Raw genomic sequence first — 26,444 nt, forward strand, 5'->3', positions numbered from 1 at the left:
CTCACTTTGCTCATGCTTCCAAACCTACACTAGAGCATAACACCGAATGCCCATGATGTATAAAATACTATTTTATTTACTTTATTGCTTGATGAAAATACTTTGGCAAATATGCTTTTGTATTTTAACGTTTATTAAAGCAAATAAACAAATACATATTGATGTTAAATTATAAATATTTATTAAATGTAAATACTAATTATATTAATGTGCAAAGTAAATTAAATAATATGTACATAGTCCAATGCATCGATAACAACATTATGTACATATAATCGTATGAACTGTTTTAGTGGTGCATACTAAAAATTAATTTGAAAATAAAAACGTTAATAAAATAAAAAAAGAAATTATTTTTAAATCGCCCAACAATTTGAAAGCATCTAAAAATTTAAAAAAATAATCAATTACAGTTAAAGAACATTTTAAGATAAAAATTATTTTTCCGAATTTTTTTGTTATCCTATTTTGTCCGGCCTTTTACTATATCTTTAAATAACACATTATGTATTTATAAAAATTACAATTATTGTTATCGTTTATGACTTAATCTCTTTACAAAACACAAAAAAAAACAAAATGATCCTGTTATAGAGAGTAAACCTACCATAGATCTAGCGTACAGTAAAAACTAAAAATCTTTCCTCTCATATATGTACTCTTCTTCATGACTTTGTTCGTGATTAGCAAATTGTATAATAAATTATAAAGAAAAAAAAAGTTAAATCTGCAAAGTGGTAACTACACAACATAACGTTTTGTCGGAGGAAATGGACGGCTTATACACGTGTATAGAGAATGAGAGATGAGGGTGAATTTAATCGTCAAACGATGTTCCTTTGTGTTCTACGAGTTTGGTACTCAATTCAATTAATCGTCGGATTTGCTTACATTAGTAACTCGTCCTATTAATGCAAAAGTGTCTTTGTCATATTGAACAATCAAATTGTTGGCTTTTAGTGGCCTTAATCATTGTTCGTTAGTGTCAACTAGTTTGTCATATTTAACAATTATCATAAGCGCATGTATGCATTCCAAATATATCGTACTCATTAATGAAAATCCAATAAAATAAATATTGATCTTCAATTTAAAATTTGGAGGAAAAGGGTACTGTGCGTATTGCTGCGGTTGAAAATATACTGCCTTCATAGGGATGTCATGAATAATTAATGATATATATCTTCTCACTTTTTTCACAGTCGATATTTAATTTAATTCGAAGAAAAACCAGTTTTTACGTTAATAGATAGAATATTTTTGTAAACTAAAGGCAATTAATTAAGAATTCCTTAGAAATGTTTTTCTAAGGATCTTAGAAAGGATGGAATTACTGAGTACCTATTAACAATTGCATACCTCAAGCGCAAAAGCGCTGAGGGTGCTTTATGAACGGTCTTTTTTTTCGACTATTTTACTGACACAAAAATATTTTAACACTCTTTTAATTGCACCAAAATAGGTCAAATTGTGTACTAGCATATAGAGAATTTGTTAAGGATCCATTTGAACCTAATATTAAATCGATTCGTTACATTATTAGTTTAAAATAAATTATTTTAACTCAAGAACCAGTGCTGTCAATTGTTACGTTTGAAACTTCGTAAACACGATAAATCTCGATAGACACAATTAATCGGCCGAACTTTTTTTTTATTTTCTTTGTATTTTTTATCACAAGAACCCTTATGAAAATCACTATCTAAATTTTGTTAGTTTAATTGCATTTGTTATGTCCGCCGCTGTAATTAAAATTTATTATCTGGGATTTCTCCCTTTGATAGCCATAGGAAAATTATTGACGAGCGATATGGAGGATGCGGATAACTATAAAGAATTCGAGGAAGATTTTCACTTCCTATATTTATTATTTACCGTAGGTTTTTTGAAGATTACGAACCCAAACGCCTTCGAGCTTGGTTACATTGCATTTATAAATTGATCAATAGAGAGAAAAGATATTAAAATTGTTTCTCACTTACCTTTAGATGATTCTTCTAACACGGCAGGTTTTTATCCCTCCAAGATTTTGCAACTCACTCGGCCTCCTCCTAAAGGATTTGGTTGAATGGGCGCGGCTGGGGTTGTAGGATAAAATCTTATGTGCTATTTCCGAATGAAACTCGCAAGGTTGAAGTTATGATCTGTTGTCTATTATTAAACGTTTCAATTACAATGTTTTTAATTGAACTTCAATTATACACTATAACTTTTCACAATTTTTAAGAATAAAATTTTATTTTATTATGCGTCTTTGTTGGGCCCGAAGACTTATACGCACAAAACTGAATCGACTCGAGATTGAATTACAAATTGTATTTATTTTGTATCACTATTCGATCGAATCATATTTTTATTCAATGCTTGAGAATTTTTTGATAGATAATTCAAATTTAGTTATTGACTTTTCAACGCAAACGCGGATTCTTGCAATAATACCCGAGTAGAATCCTGGCTAATGGAGATGAGTTTAGAGCCAGTCACTAGCTCAGCGTTACTAGCTAGCAGATTTAGCTAATAACGAGCTCACCGTTGGCTAATTTTTTTGTTTCGGTTCCAGTTTTATTTTTGATGAACGGCAAACAAAAAATGGAAAACAAACGTACGATAATACATCAATCTTATAAGATTCACGAAATTTTCGCCGTTTCGTTATTCGCGTTCTGAAGGACTCAAGATTACCATATCTGATATTCGACTAAGGTCCTGAGCCATGGTGCTCAGGCTATTTAAAAACTTTGTTTGATATTTGAAGGGAGAAATTTAATTATTGTCATCGGTCGAAAATGACGACAGTTTTTATTTATTCGTCAATCCTCATTGCAAAAATCCTCGCGCTACTTTTATACGCATAAGTGGTGGTAAATCTCACGCTGCGTTTTCGTGCGCTTTTGTAATGGAGTTTCGTAAATTTATTTATGAAATAAAATAAATTAATAAAGAAAAATTAATTGGACATAACATATTTAATTAAATAGATGAAACTATGATTATGTAAGAAAAACTTAGCTGCCATTTTTATTTTTTCTGTTGTTATTATTTTTTTCATTTTTTCCTTCCATCAACTACTGGCAGCAGTACTAGCGGCGCAGTATAGAATTGACCAAAGAAAGCAACATCTAATACGAAAAGACGGGATATTTAAAAAAAATGTTCATCAAAAAAATATTGAACAGAAAATAAGAAATTAAAAAATCAAACTGATAATCTATAAATAATGACAATCAAAATAATAATAAACAAATTAAGTATTGAAAATTATCTTAAACGATTGAGGTGTGCACTTTTTGATTTTCCAACATTTTAGAACATTTCGTATAATTTATTAATTATTAACCAGATAAAATTTTAAATCAACAAAGAGAAATAACAAGCTTACTTGAATAGTTTTCACTCTGAACTAATTTAGTGAAATTAATGAAAAAATTATCGTTAATTTAAAATTTACTCCAACTGAATATTTGAATTTTAAACTCTGCTTTTTTATTAAGTTAAATAATTAAACCCGCACACTGGTGGTACAACCGCAAGAATATGCGCGAGCCTGATGTATATATATATACATATATATATATATATACCAAATACCACAGTGGCAAATTTGAAATCAAACAAAATGAAATTAAGATTTTCATTCATGTTTTAATTGAAATTAAGTATAATTAATTCTATTAAGAAGATAAAATGATATATTATTGCTCATAATTAAAAATAAATTCCTTTGTGTTGATCTTCTTTTGATATTTATTATAACTGTAGTTATCAAGTTCCAAAAGTTTTACAAAAATAACCATCCAATTTGAAAGAATAAATTGATCATTTTAATTGCTATTATACTATTTTCCTTCATATTTATTTATCATTGAGTGATAATAATGGGGTTTTCTGCAGCAAATAATAATACTTCATTGAATTACTAAACTTGAACTATTAATAGCTGTAATATATGCTTTGACAATAAGATTCATATTTATTCAAGGTAAACGTTTTAAAATTCAATGCATAAATATCTCAATATTTAAACTTCCGTCAAGCATCACATAACTAATCTATTTAATTTAACATAGAAATTATACAATGTATGCTCTGTGCAAATAAATTTAACTGAAATATCATCCCAAGGTACTTGTATCAATGTTTTCGGGGATCTAATATGCAGTCAAAAAGAAAATTATTTTAACAAACAAAATAAACTTTTAATAATTTAATTTACTGTAATACGGAAATGAAACCTACAAGCAAAGGAAGTTAAATTTAATCTTTTTTATTATTTATTTATTAACTCTTCTTTTGCTTGTTGGTTTGTTTGTAAATATTTTTTTTTTACCTTCTTGAAGCTTGTAGAGATTAAAAGTCTCCAGGCGACCCAATCAACTCCAACAAAATAAACTGTTCTTTCTGGTATAACGAAACTTTTGTTTCGTTAAAATTTTTTTTTTTTCTTCAACATCGCTTTGTTCACAAAAACCTGATGGTGATATGTTTTATTTTCCAACTGACATCACTTGATCGTAACAACTTATTTCACATTTTCCTTATCAACATCATATTTATCAAAACAAACCAAAAAAAAAATGTAGAAATACTTTTTATAAAATTACGTTTTTTAATTAAAAGTAATATGTTTTACCGTAATTTTATACTCTACTGGATAAGCGTGATATCGATCTTCAATTAAAATTGTATAATATCTCCGAAAGAAAAGCAATCAATACCATAGATAATTCCCACTTTTCATTGTCATTATAATTAGTATTTGAGGATTTAATATCACAAGTAATCTGATCTCGATTCTCAAAGCGAACTTCTTTCATTAAACTTCTTAAGAATAAATAATGAACTTTCGAGAGTTCAAAGCCTAACAAAAGGAATTAGAAATAAGAACAGACTATTTTAATTTTCAGAAGAGTCAATATCCACTATATATAATCTAATAGCTAATAAAACCAACTTTTAATTAATCTCAAAGTTCTTAAAACTATATTCATCAATTTAATCCATCTTTACAGATTCACTGAGTACTCCATGAATGAATGTATAGAGTGAAAATTTTTTTTAATTTAGTAAATATTTTCATTACTTCAATCTTTTTTAACTTCCCGCTAAGAAAATCGACGATTTTCGAAAAATTCGGGAAGTTATTGTTTTCACCCCGATTTTCGAAAATCGAGTTTTCATCAGATGTCGACGTTTTGAGGTCCTAGGAACCTATTTTGACTATTCCCGGATGGACGTCCGTGTGTATGTGTGTGTGTGTAAACTTCTGTAACTTTTTAACTAATAAACCGATTTAGATGGTTAGGGCGACAATCGAAAGAGCTTGTTGGCCATCAACTTTTCTGGAAATTTCAGATAATTTGATCAAGTAGACTCGAAAATATTGGCAAATTACGAAAAAAAAAAGTTTTTTTTTTAGTTTTTTATTAATTTCTCAGAAACGACTTGAACGATCGACTTCAAAATCTATTCAGCTCTAGAATTTGATAAAATACGTCGATTGCCATCTTAGTAATCTCAATCGGTTAATTTGTTCGAGAGATATCGCACGAGAAAGAAGTGGTAAAAAACAGTTATTTGCGAATATCTTTGAAACAACTTAACCAAACAATTCCAGAATCTTATCAGCTCTAGAAATCAATAAAATACGTCGATTGCCGCCTCAACCATCAAAATCGGTTAATTCGTTCACGAGATATCGTGGGAGAAATAAATGCTAAAAAACGGCTTTTTCGAAAACAATGGCATACGAAAGTATATTCAAGATCGAAGAGCTCGAAAATGTGTTTACAATAATGTTTTCGAGCTCAAGGAACTCGAAAGCAGCGGAAAGTTTTGGGGCTGGCCCGCAGGGTCAACCGATAGACCGATTTTTTTTCTTTTAGTGTAGATTTTTAATTACTCTATAAAATTAATTAAGTTTCTTTTTCACTTCCATTCTATTACTCGAAACAAAATACACGTGTCTAAGAAAAAAACTGGCACATGATATCACTTGGGATTTTTATTATTAATTATCATAACAATAATGATTAAAATTGAGAAAAAAAATCTGTCTATCGGTTGACCCTGCGGGTCAGCCCCAAAACTTTCCGCTGCTTTTGAGTTCCTTGAGCTCGAAAACATTATTGTAAACACATTTTCGAGCTCTTCGAGCTCGAAAATACTTTTGTATGCTGTTGTTTTCGAAAAAAAACGTTTTTCACCATTTTTTCTCCAACGATATCTCTCAAACGAATTACTCGATTGAGACGGTTAAGGTGGCAATCGACGCATTTTATCAAGTTCTAAAGCTGATCAAATTTTGAATTCGATTTATTGAGTCGTTTTTGAGATATTTCAAAAAAAATAAAAAAAATTTTTTTTTTTTAATTCTTTCGACAACGGTTTCTCTTGAACGAATGAACCGATTTTGATGGTTAAGGTGGCATTCGACGCGGCTTATAAAGCTCTAGAGCCCAGTCGGTTTTGGGATCAATCCATCGAGCACATTAAAAGTTATCCAAAAAAATTTTATTTTTGGAATATCTCTGAACGAGCCCTACCGATCAAGCTCAATTTCTCACAGCTTCAAGATATTGACAAGCCGCGTCGAATGACACCTTAAAGTTCTAAATCGGTTCTTAATCTGGCGATATTTTTCTCTCCGTGTACGTACGTACATACACTCGGACATCATCTTGAAATTAGTCAGAATAGCTTCCTAGGACCTCAAAACGTCGACATCTGATGAAAATTCGATTTTCGTAAATCGGACCGAAACCAATAACTTTCCGAATTTTTGAAAATTTACAATTTTTTAGTGGGAAGTTAAAAATTCTACAATAAACAATAAAAGCGAACATAAAATAATTTCTAATAATTAATAACATTTTATTGATTTATAATTAGAGAAGTTATAAAAAGAAATGTGAATTTTTTTAAGGTTAGAATGTTTAATTTTCTTTTTTTAACAGTATTTATTACAGATAATTGTAATGCAGTGAGTTGGAAAATTAGTAATTATATGACCTAATTAAATAATTGTTTAGTGACTATAAAGTAATGACCATTAGTGAGTATGCTTCGGCGATAAAATAAAAAAAAATACCAAAAAACAAACAAATACAAACAGAACTGAGGTAAAACTGAAGATCGAAAGAAATAGTAGGAAGCTAAAGTTGAAAAGGCGTCAAAACGAAAGCTAACGAAACGAACAAAAGACTTTGAGGAGACAAAAGAAAAACAAGTAAAAAATATGAAGAGATGGGAAAACCAGAAAGCTGGAGGAAGTATATAGAAGAGGGTGATGAAGAAGTCCAACAAAGCCAGTACAAAGAGGATGAAAAAGCCGAAGCATAGGTACTACTACCTACACACACGTTTCTCTAGGGGTAATGGCAATATGTGGTGATTGTCCTCATCTTTCATCGTGTACAACGCTCGTGGGTAACGAAAATGAGGGGTGGGTACAATCGCGTCGAGAGGATGTTGCAAGAGTAACTGGAGAATCCGGATGAAAACTGCCGCTGAAAGCTTACACTGGAAAATAGATACAAACTCTTGGGTTCACGCCTCTCTTTACCCCACAGCTATCCCCTCTCAACCCCTTTTCATCTGTCGTCCATTGCACCAGTGACATGATAAATAGCTTACACAGACACTTCCAAAAAAATATTAAAAAAATTAATAATATATATTTCCGTCATATAATTCAGTTAACCAATGGGAAATAACATTTTTTGATTTATATTTTTATATACATAAAAACATAGAAAACTTTTATATCAAATATTTATTTTATTTTTAAATTTGTAAATAAACATTTTTACAGTTTGGTCAGATTAAAAAAACTAAAAGTATTGATTTTAGCTTTTATTTACTTTACAAAAAGAAAAAAAAAATAGTTAGCAGTTACACTAATGAATGAAATGAAACCTCTCGTTATCTATAAAAGCAAATACTTGTGAACTGGATTAATGTTATTGTACTAAATTAACTGAATTAATTACATTAAATAAACAGTTTGAATGTGGTTTTTGATTTAGAGTCAAATGTCGCAACGTTTGGTTTCTATCGCCGCAAAACCACACTTTGGTGACTCACTTTTGGGTATAGCTCCCGCTATGAGCTTTTGCTAAAGGTTAATAATCCTCGAATTCCGGCTATTGTGGATAAAAGGTAATACACACATAGCAATATTGAAAGTACAAATACAGAGAAAATTATTTCCGACTAGAGACCGAGTGAATTAGTGTTGAAACTAATATATTAAATCTGCATTAGTTCATTTGAATACTCAATGGAAATATTAAATTTCATATTTACCATTCATATTATTATAAATAAATTGATAATTTTAATAACAATGATAATAATATTTTTAGATTATATTATAAAATATTATCATAAAAATAATTTTAGTATTGTAACTAATTTAATATTTTTTTATTAAGTGTTTATTTATTGTATCAAATAACTCAGAGCTTATAGAACTACGTTAAACATTCCAAAACGGAACCTCTAAGGAAATAATGGAATTTTGAGCTTTAACATAAGCTGGCTCTTCTTTTTTGACTTCCATTTGAGGTTATTCAAGTATGAAGTAATTCAGGTAATGCATACCTGCATTTCGAGCTATTTCAGTTGGAAAAAGCGATTATAGACTCTTGACTTTGTATGCTCAGGCGGTTGCGAATTGGTTTGTTAAAAACAGTCTTGAGATCAATTTTAAGAAGACTAAAATCATGATCTTAGGGTCGAAACAGAAACTGAGATTACTTGAAAGTGTTTGATGTACCGCAAGTTGTCATTGATAGAATAGTAATATCATTTGTAAATTCAATTAATAGTCTCAAGGTATATACTGCAAATGACTTATCTTGGAATACTCATGTTGCTCAAATTTCACTTAAGATCTATGCAGCACTACACTCACTTAAATATCGCAAAAGTATTTTTACTCCTAACATTCGTAAACTCTTGGTCTCTGTCACTATCTTGAAATGTTCACTGATTTCGACAGTGGCTTATTTTGTCATTGCTACACGGAAAGAATTTTTTGATAAAAATTACTCTGTAATTTCGAGTAATCCTGGGCCGTTTCAAAAAATTGGTATTGCACGCCTCGGAAGCGAAGCGGAGAGGTTGTGCTTTATAACCGACCTGTCAAGGTCACACGATTTCCACTCATTAAAGTGCATATATTTTTTTTCTATTACTCTTACACATTATGAAAAGCACATCAATATAAAGCTGAAACACTAATAAATAATCCTGATACTTTTTTTAATTTGTCTAATATGTATTACTATAAAAAAAAGTTCATTAAAAAAAATTTATCGTGGACGTGCATTAGTCTGTGGTTCAAAAAAACGGCGTGGTACGGATATCTCGAGAACGACTTGACGAAACTACTTAATTTTTTTTTCAAAATTTTCAGAAATAAGCAAAGAAGGTTCCTTTCGAAAATCACTACGGTAGGCCTTCTCGTTTTTTTAAAAATAAATCATTACGGTTAAAACCGGCAATCTTACATGTAAACAAACACACACTGCCGCCATTTTTCATTAGGAATGTTCTCATTATTTATTTTTTTTTTTACTTTTATTACCGTATATTTACCATGAAAATTTTTATGGGAAAAGAGCGGGATATTCAATTTTATTCGAAATTTAACTTTTAAAAAAAAACATAACATGAGCGTTCGAGGCGTGCACTTTTGGATTTTCCAAATTTTTTTTTTGTTTTAAATTTAATATTTTTTGTTTAAATATTAACGTTGCTAGACCATGTTTTACTCTACTACTGAGTAATTTTTTAAAAGTCTTATATTTAATCGATTATTGTGAATATCTCATCTTAATCTATTAATTTTTACTCAATGCGATTAATTTTTACTCCCCAATATACCATTTTTTTAAACCCATTAACTTTTTGATGAAAAACTGCCTATAACTCAAATAAATTTTCTTATCTATGGAAGTAATTTTTACTCTAAACTGCAGAGTAATATTTCAGTAGTCTCCGTTAATCTTCGGTTAATATCGGCTTCAATTAAATGTCTTTTATTTTGCTCGCGACAACTTACATGTTATGCACAGAAACGTAGGCTTGGAAAAAATGACGATCTCTGTATCTCTCTATAACTTAATATTTATTTTAAAATTAAAAAAAAATTTGTATCTTTTCTTTTTCAACACAATAAGATTAATTTTTTTTTATTATTTTTCAAAATATTTATTTTAAGTCATATTTTAAAGCAATTAGATGATTTTTAGATTTTTTATGAAAATTTCAGCCTATTAATTGTAATTTTTATTGTAATTCAATATAAATTTTATAAATTGAATCATCAACATTTTATCATAACCTACGAGTAAAAATTGAATTAGAGAGAATTTATTTAGACAGCCGCTAGGTGTAATTGTTACTCGTAATTGTGAGTAAAAATTAATCTGATTGATTTTTACTCACTGAAAGAGTAAAATTATGTAATTCGAAAGTAAAAAGTCGTAATGGCCCAAGATTACTCGATTTAGAGTAATTTTTAGAATAAATAACATGGCAATAATCATACGAAAATTCTTTCCGTGTACGCTAGTAGTTTTTGAAATGTATTATTGATTTTAATTTTTAATGATTAATAAGTGTTTTACACTAAAAAGTCAGTAAAAATAAACTATTTGATCATTTAAAAAAATGAAATAAGTATACTTATTTACATACAGATTAAAATTTCGAGTGGAACTTTTTTTGAACTTTTGTGATTTTAATAGTAAAAAAACAAAAAGTTGATCTAGAACTTTACGTGAGCGAATTTTGAGTCAAAAAAGAACGTTTTTAAAACATATTTCTCAAAACATTTTTTTACTAGATTTTACCTCGTTCCAAAAAAGTTCAAAAATCTCGAATTTGGAACTCTTTGTAAACGTTTTTCAAATCTACATAAAATTTGTATTTGTGTACTAAATACATTGTTAAGCTGTTTTTGGGACATGAATTTTTATCGCGTTCATAAAAGATTCAAACGTGGTGATTTTGGAACTTTTTTTGAACATTTTTTGATTTTTATGAGACCATTGATTTATAATGGGAACTTTTTTAGAGTATTAATCAATAGTCCCATAAAAATCAAAAAGTTTAAATATCTGAAATCCTAGTACCCGATCACTACATTTATTTCTATTTCTATGTTTACTAAATTTTACTAAAAATAGATATACAAATACATGAAATGATCGGGTACTAGGTCTTTTACCTTATTTTTTAGTTTTTTTTATTTAATAAATTTTCATTTGACCCTGAAGCTCAGCTCCCTTATATATATTTGTATAGATTTTTGGTTGATTTATTACTTCAAGTATCTCAATACGAGTTAAAGTAAGTTGTTAAACTAACCAAGTACTAAATCAAAGTTAAAAGCAATCGCAATAGCAGTTTATCACTGCCAAAGTATTCTAGGTGTCAAGTGTTATAAGAGCAGAGAACACTCGACCCTTTCCCTATAATCTGATCTATCTTTTACAATTTATTGAGGACACTTCCATTCTTCCAATACTGTTGTAAATTTAAAATTCATACTATCCAATATCTATAGTAATTAAAATTCTTACGAAACTTACTTAACTTTCTTACAAAACATTGCCAAATAATTATTACTAAAAGATAGGGATCAAAAATTATTTTTAAAAACTGTACAAAAATGCAACATGAACATGATAAGCCAATTTGGGCCACGAAAAATTTTTTAACCGAAAATTTTAAATCGAAAATAAAATATTCAAAATTTTTTTAAGGGTCATTTGCTTTCCCCTACTTATTTTAATACCTATATCATTAGAACCAATAGAAAAACAATTTGTTGAAAATGAACACAAAGAAAATATCTTAGAATATACTCTTTCGTTTAACGTTGTCGTGTGTGGCAATATTATAAAATTTATGTGATTAGCAGTCGTAAAGCCGTAAAGCTTGTAGTAGAGAGTATAATGGCGTTGCAAGCAATATATGTACCGTGTCACAGTTGATAGTACACCAGTAGTTATACTAAAACGATCTACGAGATCACGGAGTTAAAATTTGCATTGAGTCACTGAGTACTAGCTAGCGTTAGGATTTCATGTGGCTTTTACCCGATATGTGTTGAAAGATGTATTTGTTTTGTGATGAATAATAATACACTGTAAAGAATCAGGTGTAAATACGGATTTTATTCCAATCCGAATTGACTCCGTCACTCGGAGTATTGGAGTTTTCAAAAAAATCGCTCCGCACGCAGAGTGAATAGGGATTTTTTTTTTCTGAGCGGAATGATTTTGGAGTAGCGTGGATTTTATTTCAGTTATATTTAATAGAAATAATTTCTTTCTCCCTTTATGAGAATTATGATCGTTTTAATAAATAATTAATTCAGGTATTAATGATTAAACGTATTAAGAAAAATCATTATGCTGTATCACAATATTTACTATGCGCGAGAAACTTATCAATAAGCTTTAATAACAATCATTTTTATACATTATAATAATTGTGATGCGGCATAATAATTTTTTATAAAAGCATAATAAATTTTTGGATGCATCACTTTCTGTTTCAAGTTTGGTCGACAGCATAATAAAAATTGGTAGGTTTCGAGCCAACATTTTTTTCCGTGTATTTTCGCACTCAATATGAATGTCGAAACATATGGGACTTAACCTCACAATATATTAGTAATCTAATCCGCTAGTTTTTACTGCAATTTCACTCTGTGGAGTTTTTTTATAATTTATATTTTCTAAAGCTTTCCTAGCGTTTACTCCTCGAATTTTTTACAGTGTAAAAAACAATAAATATTAAGAATTATATTTTTATTAACAATAACAGCTTTTATCATAACAGAATAATAATTTAATGAAAATAATTGTTTCAGGTGAGATGAGCCAGAATGACCGATAATTCGAATTAATCTACGATAATCTCGTGACATGAAAACCATTTGAAAGTGTGGCTGGATTAATATAGACTGATATGTCACTACTACTAACTCGTGGAGCCCGCAAGGGTTCTATTCTCTGTTTTTGCGCTCTTATTTTTCTATTTGCACTCTACGAACTTGGAATTATATGCGGTAGTACTAAAGATCAGTCTTCCGCCATGATGATACCAAAAGAGGTAAATTATTTTTTTCTATTTTTATTCAATTAAAGAATTTTAATTGTACTTTTTTATGATGATCCCTGATTTAAAAAAACGATTCAAAAAGATTAGAAATGATTCAAAACGATTCAATTTTAATGCTATATAGATATACATGTATCATTGAGTAAATCGTTTTTTTTAATCAGGGATTATTTAAATTTACTATAATTAATAAAATTATATGACTTAGTTTTGTTTTATTTTTACGTTCAATCACTCTAAGCTGCAAAGAATCAGGAATAATTATGGATCTTATTTCGATCTGAATTCACTTCATCGCTCAAACACTGAGAAAGAAATACTTTCGTAAAAACAATATTTTCTTGAATAGTAATAATTGACATAATTAATTTTTCAAATGTATAGAATCATATTTATATTATACCATCCTTTCTGATTGATCAAACGAGTGGTTTTATATATATTAAAACACTCATTTTTATATTAAACCACTGAATTTGAGTGAAGTGGGCGAAGTATATCCCTACTCAATAATGCACGCCAATAACTAATCTATAGTTCGATCAGCGAGAGTTGGCGTTTCGGATATTTTCGGTTTTTACCCCCACCACCTAAATTTAATACCTAAGACATTGCGTCTTGATGGTGTGGGTAAAAAACCGAAGCGCAAACTCTCGCTAATCCAACTATATCACCTTGTGACGTTACTTCGAATTTAACTACCTTATTAACATGACCAAAATCTCTAGACTGCACATGCGCACTTAATTAATCAGCATACGCATGTGTAGATCAAGGAAACGTCGGCTGAATTTTATAACCTTACATACCTATATTAACTGATACGACATAACACCAATGATGGATTTTTCTGTTTTATTGAGTCAAGTTTTTTAAAGTGAATAGTACTAAACAAAGTATTTAATTTCATGAAGCGAAAATCTTTTTTAAGTCAAAATTCAAACTACACAAGCTTATACGACTCGACAATTTTTATTTTTTTTATAATTTTGTCCTAAAATAAAAATTTTGTATTAAATAAAAATAGTATAGAAAGAGATGAATCAAATCAGTTGGAAATGAGTCTCTGGTGGTAACTGGCAACACTGTGCAGAAAATCCGAACATATTCAATGCCCGAGTTTACACGCGTCAGCAGCAAACCGCGTTTCTCAGGTTTTCCTACAGAAAAATTATTTTTTTAATACTTAAAATATTGGAAAAACAATTATCATTCATTCATTAGATACTAAAAAGTATAGTAGAAGAACTCTTAAAATTTCATAAGACTAGGAAATTTATTTGATTTTTTAATAATCTTTTAATAAAAAGGGATCGCTGCGCTCAGAGCGCGACGGACGACGGGTTAATATAGTTTATTAATTTAAATATTATATATGTTTATTTAATATAATATATTAATACACTGTTAGAAATATTTATTTGAGCCAAATAAGATTTATTAATAGTTAATTGGCTTATTTGAATAGAAAGAAATGACACATGAAGTTAATTAAGTAGGATTTATGACAATAAATAATTTATAGTACTGTTTAATTTTATTTTTTTGAATAAAATAATACACACGATTAATTATAATTGAGGATAAAATTATAATACAAAATATATAAAAAAATTAAATATTACCATAAATCTTTACTGGCAATCATACTCATTCCATTCGAGGTTATAAACATAAAGTGGCACGGTAGTCAAATATCGCAGCGATGTTCACTCAAATATGAGATTTATTAACTATTAATAAATCTATATTTGAAGCAAACAATGCTTATTTCAGCCAAATAATTATTAATATTAATATCAAATAAATATTTCTATCAGTGTATATTAGGGTGATCCAAAAAATAACCATTTTTTTTTTTTTTTTCGGAAACGGGTTCAAGAGTTTCATTTAGATAAAAAAAGATGCCTGTGAAAATTAGAGCTCTTAATATTAACATTAAGAGGTTCCTCATCGCACTTTTCTATTTTCCATAAGAATAACATGGAATAAATTTTTTTTACGTCGTCTGATTTTTATATATAAGTAGCTAACGAAGCGTCATAGGAATAATTGTCAGGCATATTTTTGTAGGGAATTGAAAGCACTACAAAAAAAGATGCTTATCATTTTTTAAGGAATCTATTTGTTCAAAAGTTATTTGAGGTTGAAGTCAAATTCATATTAAATTTTGAGATTTTCTTACTTTTCCGGCGGAACTATCAGACCTATTACAAAATATCATTCGACCTTTTTTGTAGACAATTTTATTCCCTAGAAGTTATTTTTAATAAAGTTTTTTCGAATTCCGCATTGCTTTCTAGGTATTTTTATTTTAATGTTAAGCTCTTAAAATTGATCAGAAGACTATTTTTTTTATGAGTATGACATTAAAATAAAAATAACTAGAAAACAATGCGGAATTCGAAAAAAGTTTATGAAAAATAACTTCTAGGGAATAAAGTTGTCTACAAAAAAGGTCGAATGATATTTTGTAATAGGTCTGATAGTTCCGCCGGAAAAGTAAGAAAATCTCAAAATTTAATATGAATTCGACTTCAACCTCAAATAACTTTTGAACAAATAGATTCCTTAAAAAATGATAAGTATCTTTTTTTGTAGAGCTTTCAATTCCCTACAAAAATATGCCTGACAATTATTCCTATGACGCTTCGTTAGCTACTTACATATAAAAATCAGACGACGTAAAAAAAATTTGTTTCATGTTATTCTTATGGAAATTAGAAAAGTGCGATGAGGAACCTCTCAATGTTAATATTAAGAGCTATAATTTTCACAGGCGTCTTTTTTTATCTAAATGAAACTCTTGAACCTGTTTCCGAGAAAAAAAAAAATTTGTTATTTTTTGGATCACCCTAGTGTAGATATATTCTATATATCGACGTTCTAATTAGCAAATTGTCTAACTCCATTTAAAAAAAATCCTCCATTTATGCAAAAAAGAAACAATTTAAAAATCAATTTCATATCTAGTATATGTATAATATTTTTTGTGACTATCAGTATCTGAAAATTCCACAGAATCACCGACTAAAAAATATTAAGTTAGCCAATTTGCTAATTAGACCGTCGATATTTACGTAATAAATAGTATATAAACTTTATTAAATATTAAATTTTTTTTAGAAATAAAGTAAAAAAAAAAAAATAAGGAATTGTTTTAAAGTACATTGTAACGATAGTTAAAATACGGAAAGATATTTTACCAACTACCATAGATTTGCAATAAAATCAGGGATAATGTACAAGGTTTTCAACATTGGCAATAGTACTCAACCATTTTTATCTGTCGACCTGCAAAAGGATCCCTGAAATGGGGCTAGTTTCCGAAGAATTGTCGGCCATCTCTTACCCTTGCAGGGTCAACCGTTATTCCAATCGATCGGCTATCCATTTTAACATCAAGTCTTCCTGTATACTATTAACTGGTGTACATATTCGCCCCGTATATTCAACCAGTTTGTCTGCTCGTCTGACCTAAAGTCTATTTTTACTACTCTGAAATATAAAATACCTCATCGATTTCTCGTTATTCTTTTTTTATTTTTATTTTATTCAAATTCAAATCGATATTTTCCTAATTTGAATATTTTAAAAATACCTTAGACGAAAATTATTATTCAATAATTTTAATAAAAAAATTTATTTTCATTCATTTTAAATGATTTAAATTTTTTTATCGATTTAATTAACTTTTTTTATTCTCATAATTCTTTTAACAGAAATTTAATTCTTTTAAAATCATTATTAATTTCCTTTCAATTGCCGGTTAATAGCTCGACACATTTTTACTCCTGTAGTCTACAAATTTTTTTTTTTCATTTAATTTTATTATAATTTTTTTTTCTTATTTTTTTTTATTCACCGACAGTAATTTTATCTGTTTAAAAATTTATACTGGAAAATTTACAAGATTTCATATTATTTTTATAAATTTTTTACCCTTTAGGAGCAAGGCTTGGATATATCCATCGCATAAATGCGTTGTGTTGTAACTAAACACATGGAAAAGTTTATTTGTTGAAATTTCACATGTACGCACCTGGAAATTTAAAAAATGTGCGCAGCCTCACTTTCATACAATTACCTTACATTTTTACTACATCTAATTATTTCTACGTAATTTCAATTCGAAGTAAAGAAATTTTTTTTTTTTATAAATATTATTTCTGAATGAATTGATCTCTTATTTATTTTCTCTATAACTTTAAAACTATCAGAAATACGTCGATAAATTTCAGAATGTTTTTCGTAGCAAATTAAATTTCTTACAATATTTATCTCAAACATTTTTTTCTAAAATCTATAGTTTCGATAGAAATTAAATTCACAAATAACAGAAAACAGTTTCATTATATTAATATACAGATTGGTGACAACCTGAATAAAAAAATAATAATTTATTTTATTCTATTTGTTAACAAATGCCGAGATAAACTTGATACGAAGAAAAAAAGTGAGTTATAACTAGGGTAGAAGTGTGTGAGTGGCACTTTGTGACTTAAAACAAGTAGGTACTAGTACGCGTCTCTTTGCCAAGGGGTAGCAGAAAGACAGGCTATTAACTGGCTCACCCTACTGTAAAGTTCGCTATTCCCACTGAAAAAGGGTTAAACGTGAGGTCAGAAGAGCGACGGTATTAATAGCAAAGAAAAAAAAATACGAAAAGTTTTGGAAAAATTTATAAGAAAAAAAAATATAAGCTACTTCAATTATCTATGTAAAAAAACTTGCTAATATAAAAGACGATAAAATTACAAGGGATGAGACCTAATTAGCAGCACCTTAAACTTTTGTCGGTACAAAAAAACCCCAAGGGGATTTTACGAACCCCCGCGGGCGTCAATTATCGTACCAATCAATTATATCCATAACTTTTTTCTACTCTAATCTGTTTTTACAGAAATTTTCTTCGTCATTTACTTTTTAATAAGATTAACTTTTTACGAAAAAAAATTTTAGTACAGTAACTTCTATAAAAAAAAAAATTTCAATTTAAACTATACCCATTAAATTACAATTTTAATAAAAAAATAATTTCTCTAAGAAAATAATTTTTTAAAAATAATAACTACTGATTTATTAAAAGAATATTTCTTTATAATTTATCAGAAAAAATTAAAAGGCATGAAAATTTAATTTAAGATGACAATTTAATGGTAATGATCATCGGATTATAATAAAATTTAAAATATTTTTATGATAGAGATTATTAAAATATTTATTATCATTTACAACATTTTAAATATTTATAGTTACAATACAATATAATAATAGATACCAATCGAATACTTAATAAATATAGTAACTACTAATATATTGTATAATAAATATGTATGATAATAATTGTCATACAGCACAACAAAGTTCCCTTTCTTCTACGACTGATATTTATACCCTATTACATTATTTATTATTGATATTTTAAACGTCAAAATCATCTCTCAACTAAAAAAATACTCCAGTAATAATTTTTTTTTATGTTCATTTATAAGTTCATCAAATAATAAGACTTTTATTCGAACAAATCATCAAAGAGTCGGTGTATCACTTTTAATTTCACGATGCTAACTATTAGTATTGTTGTTCATTGGGTGAGTAAATACTTGAATTGGTAATAATGACTGTGATTTTACGATGATAATAGTTATCATTGCCACTAGTATCATGCTGAATTATATCGAAATTACTACATACTACCAAAAGCTTCTGATGACAATTGTATGACTCAATAGCGAAGAAATTAAATGTGATCTGTTTACGCTTAGTCAGTCCCGGCTGATTCACTCACGCAAAAATTATATTTACACTTATTCAAATATGCTCAACGAGAACAAAATTCGTACCAGTTGGAAAATAATTTATTAATGAATAATACGAACGCAATGTCAGATCACTTTTTTAAAAATAATGATTGAAAAAAAAAAAAAAACCTGTGATGTCTGTCAGTATGTACGGATGTTCGTAAACACAATAACTTAAAAATTATACAACTGATTGATCTATTTTATTTTTCATTGCACTTGAATTCTTAAATAGAAAACCCCTTTTGAAAATCACTACCTAACTCCTTTTAGTTTAATTATAACTAATAAAAACTTAAAACTGACTATCTATAGAAAAATTTAGTTGCCATTTTTTTTTATTTATCAGTATAATTACTTTTTATTAAAATATTTTCTTGTATATAGGAGCGCCATCTATTAACCACTTTTTGAATAAGCAAGTAAGATGTGCACGTTTAGATTTTCCAAATTTTCATTATTAAATTTTCAGTTTGTATGGTAATATAATATTTTTAACAACAAGTTTTTTTTTGTAAAAAAATAAGTTTCTACTACAATTGGTGTCAGTCTAATATAAAATAAGTCAGTTGCAGTAAATCCAATGATTGGTATCCGACGATGATATTAGTTATCACCGACCATTATCTATAGCGTCATAATGAATTATTCAAAATTACTATACCATCAAATTAGCATTTCCGGTTTATGCTGATAATTATTACTATCGAACTAAAATATAAAAACAAATACAAATTAATTATTTCTTATGATTTCTCATTATTATTTTTGACATATTCTAATGACCAATGTTTAACAATAAACATATTTAAGATAATTTTTTATAAAATTAACAAACATAATTTAAGGAAAATTTTTTCGATTGAACAAATTTAAAGTTCATGAAGTATTAAAAGCTCAGCAAAGTTATTTTAATACAATAATTTATACATTATCGATCAGAGTTAATTCATTAATGCAAACAAAGTTACACAATCTATCAGTTTAACAGACGCATTATAATAATAACAATTATTATTATTATAGAATCGATTCCGCCTTAAGTGGAAAGTTACTGTAAGGTCGTCTGATAGTTTAACCCTCACATGTCATTTTTGTATCCAGACTTCGTTTTCTGATAGCGAATTCATCCTTTGAAAAGTTGACGTGATTAATTATCTAAATTTTTCAAAGTACTAACAAGATTTTTATTATACACTCAATATCCAGGAAAAAAAGTTAACATATATTTGTCGAGCGTATGCAAAATATTCAAGTATAAAAAAAAAACGATATTATTTGATGATAAAATTTTTATTTTCTAACACGGTAAATTTTTTTTAATGTTATTTTTATTCATTTTTATGGTAAAGGGAATGTACATATGAAAGGGCTGATAAAAAGCGAATATAAAAAAGTAAATGGGAAATAGGGAAAAAAATTTTTTTCAGTGTTAACAAAGCAGTAACAGTAAAAGAGAAAATATATATATATATATATATATATATATATATATATATATGATCATTCTGTCAAAGTAATATTGTTTAAAAGAAAAAATTTTATACAGGATGAAATTCCAAACGTAGTTGCTTTGACACCTTTCGTGACACAACAGTGTATGTTATTCTCAATTTTGTTTGGTCAATATTATTATTATTTTTTTTTTTTTGAATTTATAAATTACTCATCATTAGAATTATAATTCAATAATATAATAAATTACATTTTTAAAGTATTAAAATACTTGACATACAGTAAAATTTAATGAAAAAACTAAAATGAATATTAAAAAATATGAATATTCTTCTGACTTATTAAAAAAAAAAAAAGGATATATATATATATATATATAAGAGAAATAAACTTGAGTCTAGATCTCTCCACACTCAACGAGATAAATCGTTCATTTCATTTTCCACGTGGTCTCCTCCGCAGACAAGTGGCGACGAAAAAAAAAAAAAAAAAAAAAAACGTTAGTACCCGAGAAAATGAGCGTAAAAAAAAATTTTTTTTGATAGAAAAAATAATGAAAGAAAAGTATATGATAATTTAAACGAGCGTACAAATTAGACAGTAAAATATAACGATGACAAATTCTGATGATAAAATATTTTTATTAGTTACTTAGTCGTTAAAAAAAATAACGAAATGTTTTATAAGATTATTTAAACCACAATGATATAAAAAACTAAACGAAGTATGAAAAAATTGTGAAAAGTTTTACTGGAAAACGCGAAGTTGACGAGGACAAAGTTTTGTCTGCAGCAAAATATAAATAAATAAAATACAAAATTCAAAATTATAAACTCAGTGTCTTTTTAAAGCCACAAAGTTTTCTATTTTATTGGCCCCAGAATCGATTTGCTGAATGATTAACGTTTGAAACACGGTAATCTTATCATATTATGTATATATTGTATGAATATATAACCGAACACGTACACGATAAAATAAAACGTATGAAGGATAAGATAAGATAGGGATAAATTATGTGAAGAAAATTTTTAATTTCAATTCACTACCAAATGTATCACAATATAGATAAATTAATTATTTATATTTTTTATTTGAATTTAAATAATATTATTAAATTTATGTATTTAATAAGACAATGTACCAATAATTATTTTTATTAAATTCCTTAAGATTTTTCTGATGTTTATTGTCCCACTAAATTGGTTAAAAAAAGCCTCCTTTTTTAAAGCCGCCATTTTTATAAGCTACTGTTACGCCGAGGCTGTTAGTAGTACGTGTTAGAAAGTAAAAATAGTAAAAAAAAACTAAAATATCGGCTCGGATTGTAACAAACTCTCGATTTTGGGCTCAATATATTTATTATTATTAAACGAAAAAAAAAGTTGTGATAATTAATAGCGTTCTTTTGTATAAACATCTGACGGTAATGCTACAAGAATCAGGTAGATTAATTTAGCCTGTCGGAAGATATCGTGACCACATATATACGGACAAATTAACCAACATCAATGAAAATAAAATTTTTATTATATTTTTAGAGGAAAATATCAAAATGTATCGACTTAAAAAAAATCAAACTTGTTTACTCGAATTTGTTTTTTATATGAAAGTAAACTTTTTACACCGAATTCGCGTATTGATTCATTTTAGATATGATTTATAACGAAAGTGAAACTATAAAAAACCTTAAAACTAGAGTAGAGCGAACTCAAGTTTCACATTTAGTGTTTGTCGAAATAACTTTTAAGTGAATCTATCAAAATACAGATAAAAAAATCTGAAAAACGATACCCTGTGGGCCATCCCCAAAACTTCTTACTATTTTCGAACTCCTTAAGCGCAAGAACAGTCTCGTAAATAAATTTTCAAGCTCTTCTCTACAAAAATTCAAAAAATTAGAATCATTCTTATTTTCAAAATTTTCCGTCGCCTATATCTTTTTTTAATTACTCAACCGATTGTGATATCCGATGCAGCTTTTCACCCTCAAACGATAAAAAAATTAAAATAAATAAGTTCAACAATTTTGATGTTATTCGAAAAAAACACTTTTTTGAAATTTTTTCGTTAGCGATATCTCTGAATCAAATGATCCGATTTTGTTAGTTAAGGCAGCATTCGATACGTTTTTTAGAGTTTCAGAGCTGCTTATAGATTTTGGAATCAACGTATAAAGTATCATAGTAATGCCGAACCATCATGGCCACCTGTCGGAAATTGAAACAAACACATGCAAAAATTACTATGGCTATAGTAAAATAAACAACGACTATATCACAAATGACTGTAACGATTGGAAATTTTACTATGATCATAATAATTTTTGCATGTGATTATTTTTGACAGGTGGCCAACATGGCCCGGCATTACTATGACACTATACTATTTTAAACAAAAATAATTTCTCCGTGTAGTTACTCGCCAGATTAAATTTTCTGACCTTAGATTTGTCTGTAACATATTTATCCAAGCCTTGCGCCCCAATGGTTAAAAATTGATGAAAAGAACATGAAATCTTATAAATTTTCCAAAATAAATTTTTAAATATATAATTATATGTAATTATAATTTGAATATAGTACCGTAAAATGGTCGGTGAAGTTGTAAAGGTCGATCTAAGAGCTATAATAATTTTGGAATCCTTGTGATACTTGAAAATTGACATATTTTTTAAATTAAATTGTTTAAAAATTATTTTCTGAAGATCAGACATTTTGACTCAAATTGTCAAAATTATTTTATTTCTATGAAATTATTTTTCACTTATTTATCAATAACTGAATTATTATAATAATTTGAACAAAGAATTTGGCAAAAAAAAAAATATTCCATACCAATAAACTAAGGAAATTCAATATAATGATGATAAAAAGAATATAGAAAATGACAGTTTTGTTGTAGAAAAATAAAATAACAATAATGAAATACAATGACAAATATTTATTTTGTCGAATAAAACGTTTCTATTTTAGGATTTTTTACTCATTTTTTCGTAATTTTGTTGTCCGGATATTTTTAAAATATAAAAAAGCAAATTGGGAGAAAACAAAAAAGGGTATAAAAGTAACAAAAAAATAAAGCTGAGTAAAAGAAACAGAATAGGATGAGCGAGAAAAATAAAATAAAAGGAAAAAAGCTAGTGATGTATGAGTTGTAACAAGTCTTGGATTACATTGCGCATTTATACCCGTGGTACTAGAATTTGTCATAGTGCCTGAGGTCACAGTTGAATCTTTTTTACTGTGCCGCGAGTTCCGTCAGATGTCTTGTGCTTGAAATATAAAAAATAAAAGTATATAAAAACGTGGCACTACGTTTTTGTAATTTAAAAACATCCATAATTCATTTCACTTCATAATAAATATATTTTCTGTTTGTCTTTTATTTATTTGTTTTATTTCATTCTTTATCATAAATCATAACACAGTTTAAATATTTTTATCAAATAAATTTTAAAAAATCCACTTGAATCCATGTAATTAAAATAACAATACCGTAGATATGTTTTAGAGAGACAAAACTCATAGATGACGTTCATCATAAGAGAGAACGGGGCAAATAGGACACCATATTTTATTTATTTATTTATTTATTTAGCAATAAACCCAACAGCCGTAGCCAATTGCAGGGTTACTCTTACATAAAAATACAGAAACAAAAATATATTTGCGGACAGAAGATTTGCCTCTGAATAAAACTATAAACATAATCTTTAGTATTGCAATATTACATAGTAAAAAAAAATAACAAAACAAAAAAAACAAAATTTTTCCTTAAATATGAACATAAAATAATAGATTTAGCGCAGTGAAGTAATTATTTTGCCAAGTGATGCATCTATCAGCTGAAAAGCCCGTATTAGGGAAGTCCATAATATCAAATGATCCTTTCCGCTCACAGAAACGGTTAACAGAGGCATATTTGAGATAAAAAACATTTTTTTTTTATTTAAAAATGCTTAGTCACGATTTTTATAATAGAGTGGGATAAATTAACGAGCCCGAAAAGTGCGGCGAGTTTAAAATTTGCAAAAATAAAAAACTGTTGTTTTAAAACAAGACCCATTTTACCTCAGTCAGCTTCTTCCAGTTTTCAAAATGATAATTCAGATAACGAACACTCGAAAAAAAAAAAATTTTACAAATGTAATCATTTTTTAAATTAAAAAATCATCATATTTTCGAGGCTGATAACTTGCCCCATTCTATTCTACAAACTGTAACTAAGTATTTTTAATCTAAAATAAAATTTCTTTGTTTCAAAAAATAGTGCCTGATATTCCCTGATCTTTTCCCCTTGTTGACTCTATAAATTTAATTTTTATTTATTTTACAAGAATATTATTTTTTGATTTTTAAAAAATGTTTCTTAAATTAAATTTATTTAAATATTTAGTATAAAAAAAAATAAGCCTGTGAATTGACATCTTCGATTAATTATTAAAAAATCTTTATCAAGAATGTCATGTATTTTTACTGCAGTACACTGTAAAAATCGGAAGTACATACACGGAAAGAAAATTATGGCAGCGGTTCCCATAATTTTGTGAAATTTTTTCCTATACCATCATAGGAATTACGACCATAAATTATGGGAGCGGTTCCTATAATTATAGGAATGTTTCCCATAATTATAGGAATAGTTCCTATAATTATGGGAATGATACCGATAACACTATAGGAATGATTCCTATAATTATAGGAATGGTTCCTATAATTTATAGGAATACTTTCTATAATATTATGGGAATCATTCCTATAATTTATGGGAATGGTTCCTATAATTTATAGGAACCATTCCCATAAATTATAGGAACCATTTCCATAATATTATGGGAATGGTTCCTATAATAGTATGGGAACTATTCCCATAATATTATGGGAATGATTCCCATAATGCAATTGGAATGGTTCCTATACCATTATGGGAATCATTCCCATAATATTATGGGAATAGTTCCCATACTATTATAGGAACCATTCCTATAATATTATGGGAATGGTTCCCATATTATCATGAAAAAACTATTTTAAAGAAGTGTGATAATCACTTCTACAATACACAGAAATATTATTAAACATAAAAACAAAAATTCAAACATTGAAAAAAAAAATCGTATTTGGCAAAAAAACATTAAAATTTTTAACAAGAATTTTTTGTCAGCACAAAACATTCAAGAAAATTCAAATTTTGGGAAATTTCTACACTATTGTGCAAACAGAAATTTTTATGATATTATAGGGATGGTTCCCATAACATTATGGGAATAGTTCCCATAATATTATAGGAATAGTTCCTATACCAATATGGGAACCATTCCCATAATAGTATGGGAATGATTCCCATACCATTATGGGAATGATTCCCATACCATTATGGGAATGATTCCCATACCATTATGGGAATGATTCCCATACCATTATGGGAATGGTTCCCATAATGATATGGGAATGGTATGGGAACTATTCCCATACTATTATGGGGATGGTTCCCATAATATATGGGAACCATTCCTATAGTAGTATAGGTACCATTCCCATACCATTATGGGAACCATTCCCATAATGCATAGCAATACTTCCCATAATTTTCTTTCCGTGTACGGATTTGATTTCAACCCGAATTCACTCCGTCACTCGAAGTTCCGGAGTTTAAGAAAAAAAACACTCCGCATGCGGAGTGAATGAGGGTTATTTTTCTAACGAAGTGATTTCGGAGTGACGCGAATTTTATTTCAATCCGCATTTACTTCGGTCTAGAGTTTTGATATTTAAATAAATTAATATTTAATAGAAACAACTTTTTTATAAAAATTATGATTATTTTAACAAATAATTGATTCAGGTATTAATAATTAAACTTAGTATATTTTGTTTTTATTTAATAAATGTCTTATTAACTCACTAAATTACAATTTCATAAAATGCATAATATAAACATTAAATTATTTAATAGTTATAGCAACATAGTTTTCATAGACATATTTTATATTTCGCCACAATATAAAGTTATTTTTTGTGGTATGGTTGATGTAAATCATAT

General features: G+C 27.9%; 1 protein-coding gene across 3 annotated transcripts in view; it reads left to right on the top strand.

The window, feature by feature from the left end:
* Positions 1-26,444, top strand: part of LOC130664529 (protein-tyrosine sulfotransferase) — a 168,013-nt gene that overhangs the window by 132,073 nt on the left and 9,496 nt on the right. For all 3 annotated transcript variants that reach the window (XM_057464470.1, XM_057464472.1, XM_057464471.1), the window contains one exon: positions 12,890-13,131. In XM_057464470.1, coding sequence (XP_057320453.1) covers positions 12,988-13,131 — 144 coding nt within the window. In that variant the 5' untranslated portion in view covers positions 12,890-12,987. The remainder of the gene's footprint in view (positions 1-12,889; positions 13,132-26,444) is intronic.

The sequence above is a fragment of the Microplitis mediator genome, chromosome 3 (genome assembly GCF_029852145.1).
Source record: "Microplitis mediator isolate UGA2020A chromosome 3, iyMicMedi2.1, whole genome shotgun sequence".
In the NCBI taxonomy this organism is placed as follows: domain Eukaryota; kingdom Metazoa; phylum Arthropoda; class Insecta; order Hymenoptera; family Braconidae; genus Microplitis; species Microplitis mediator.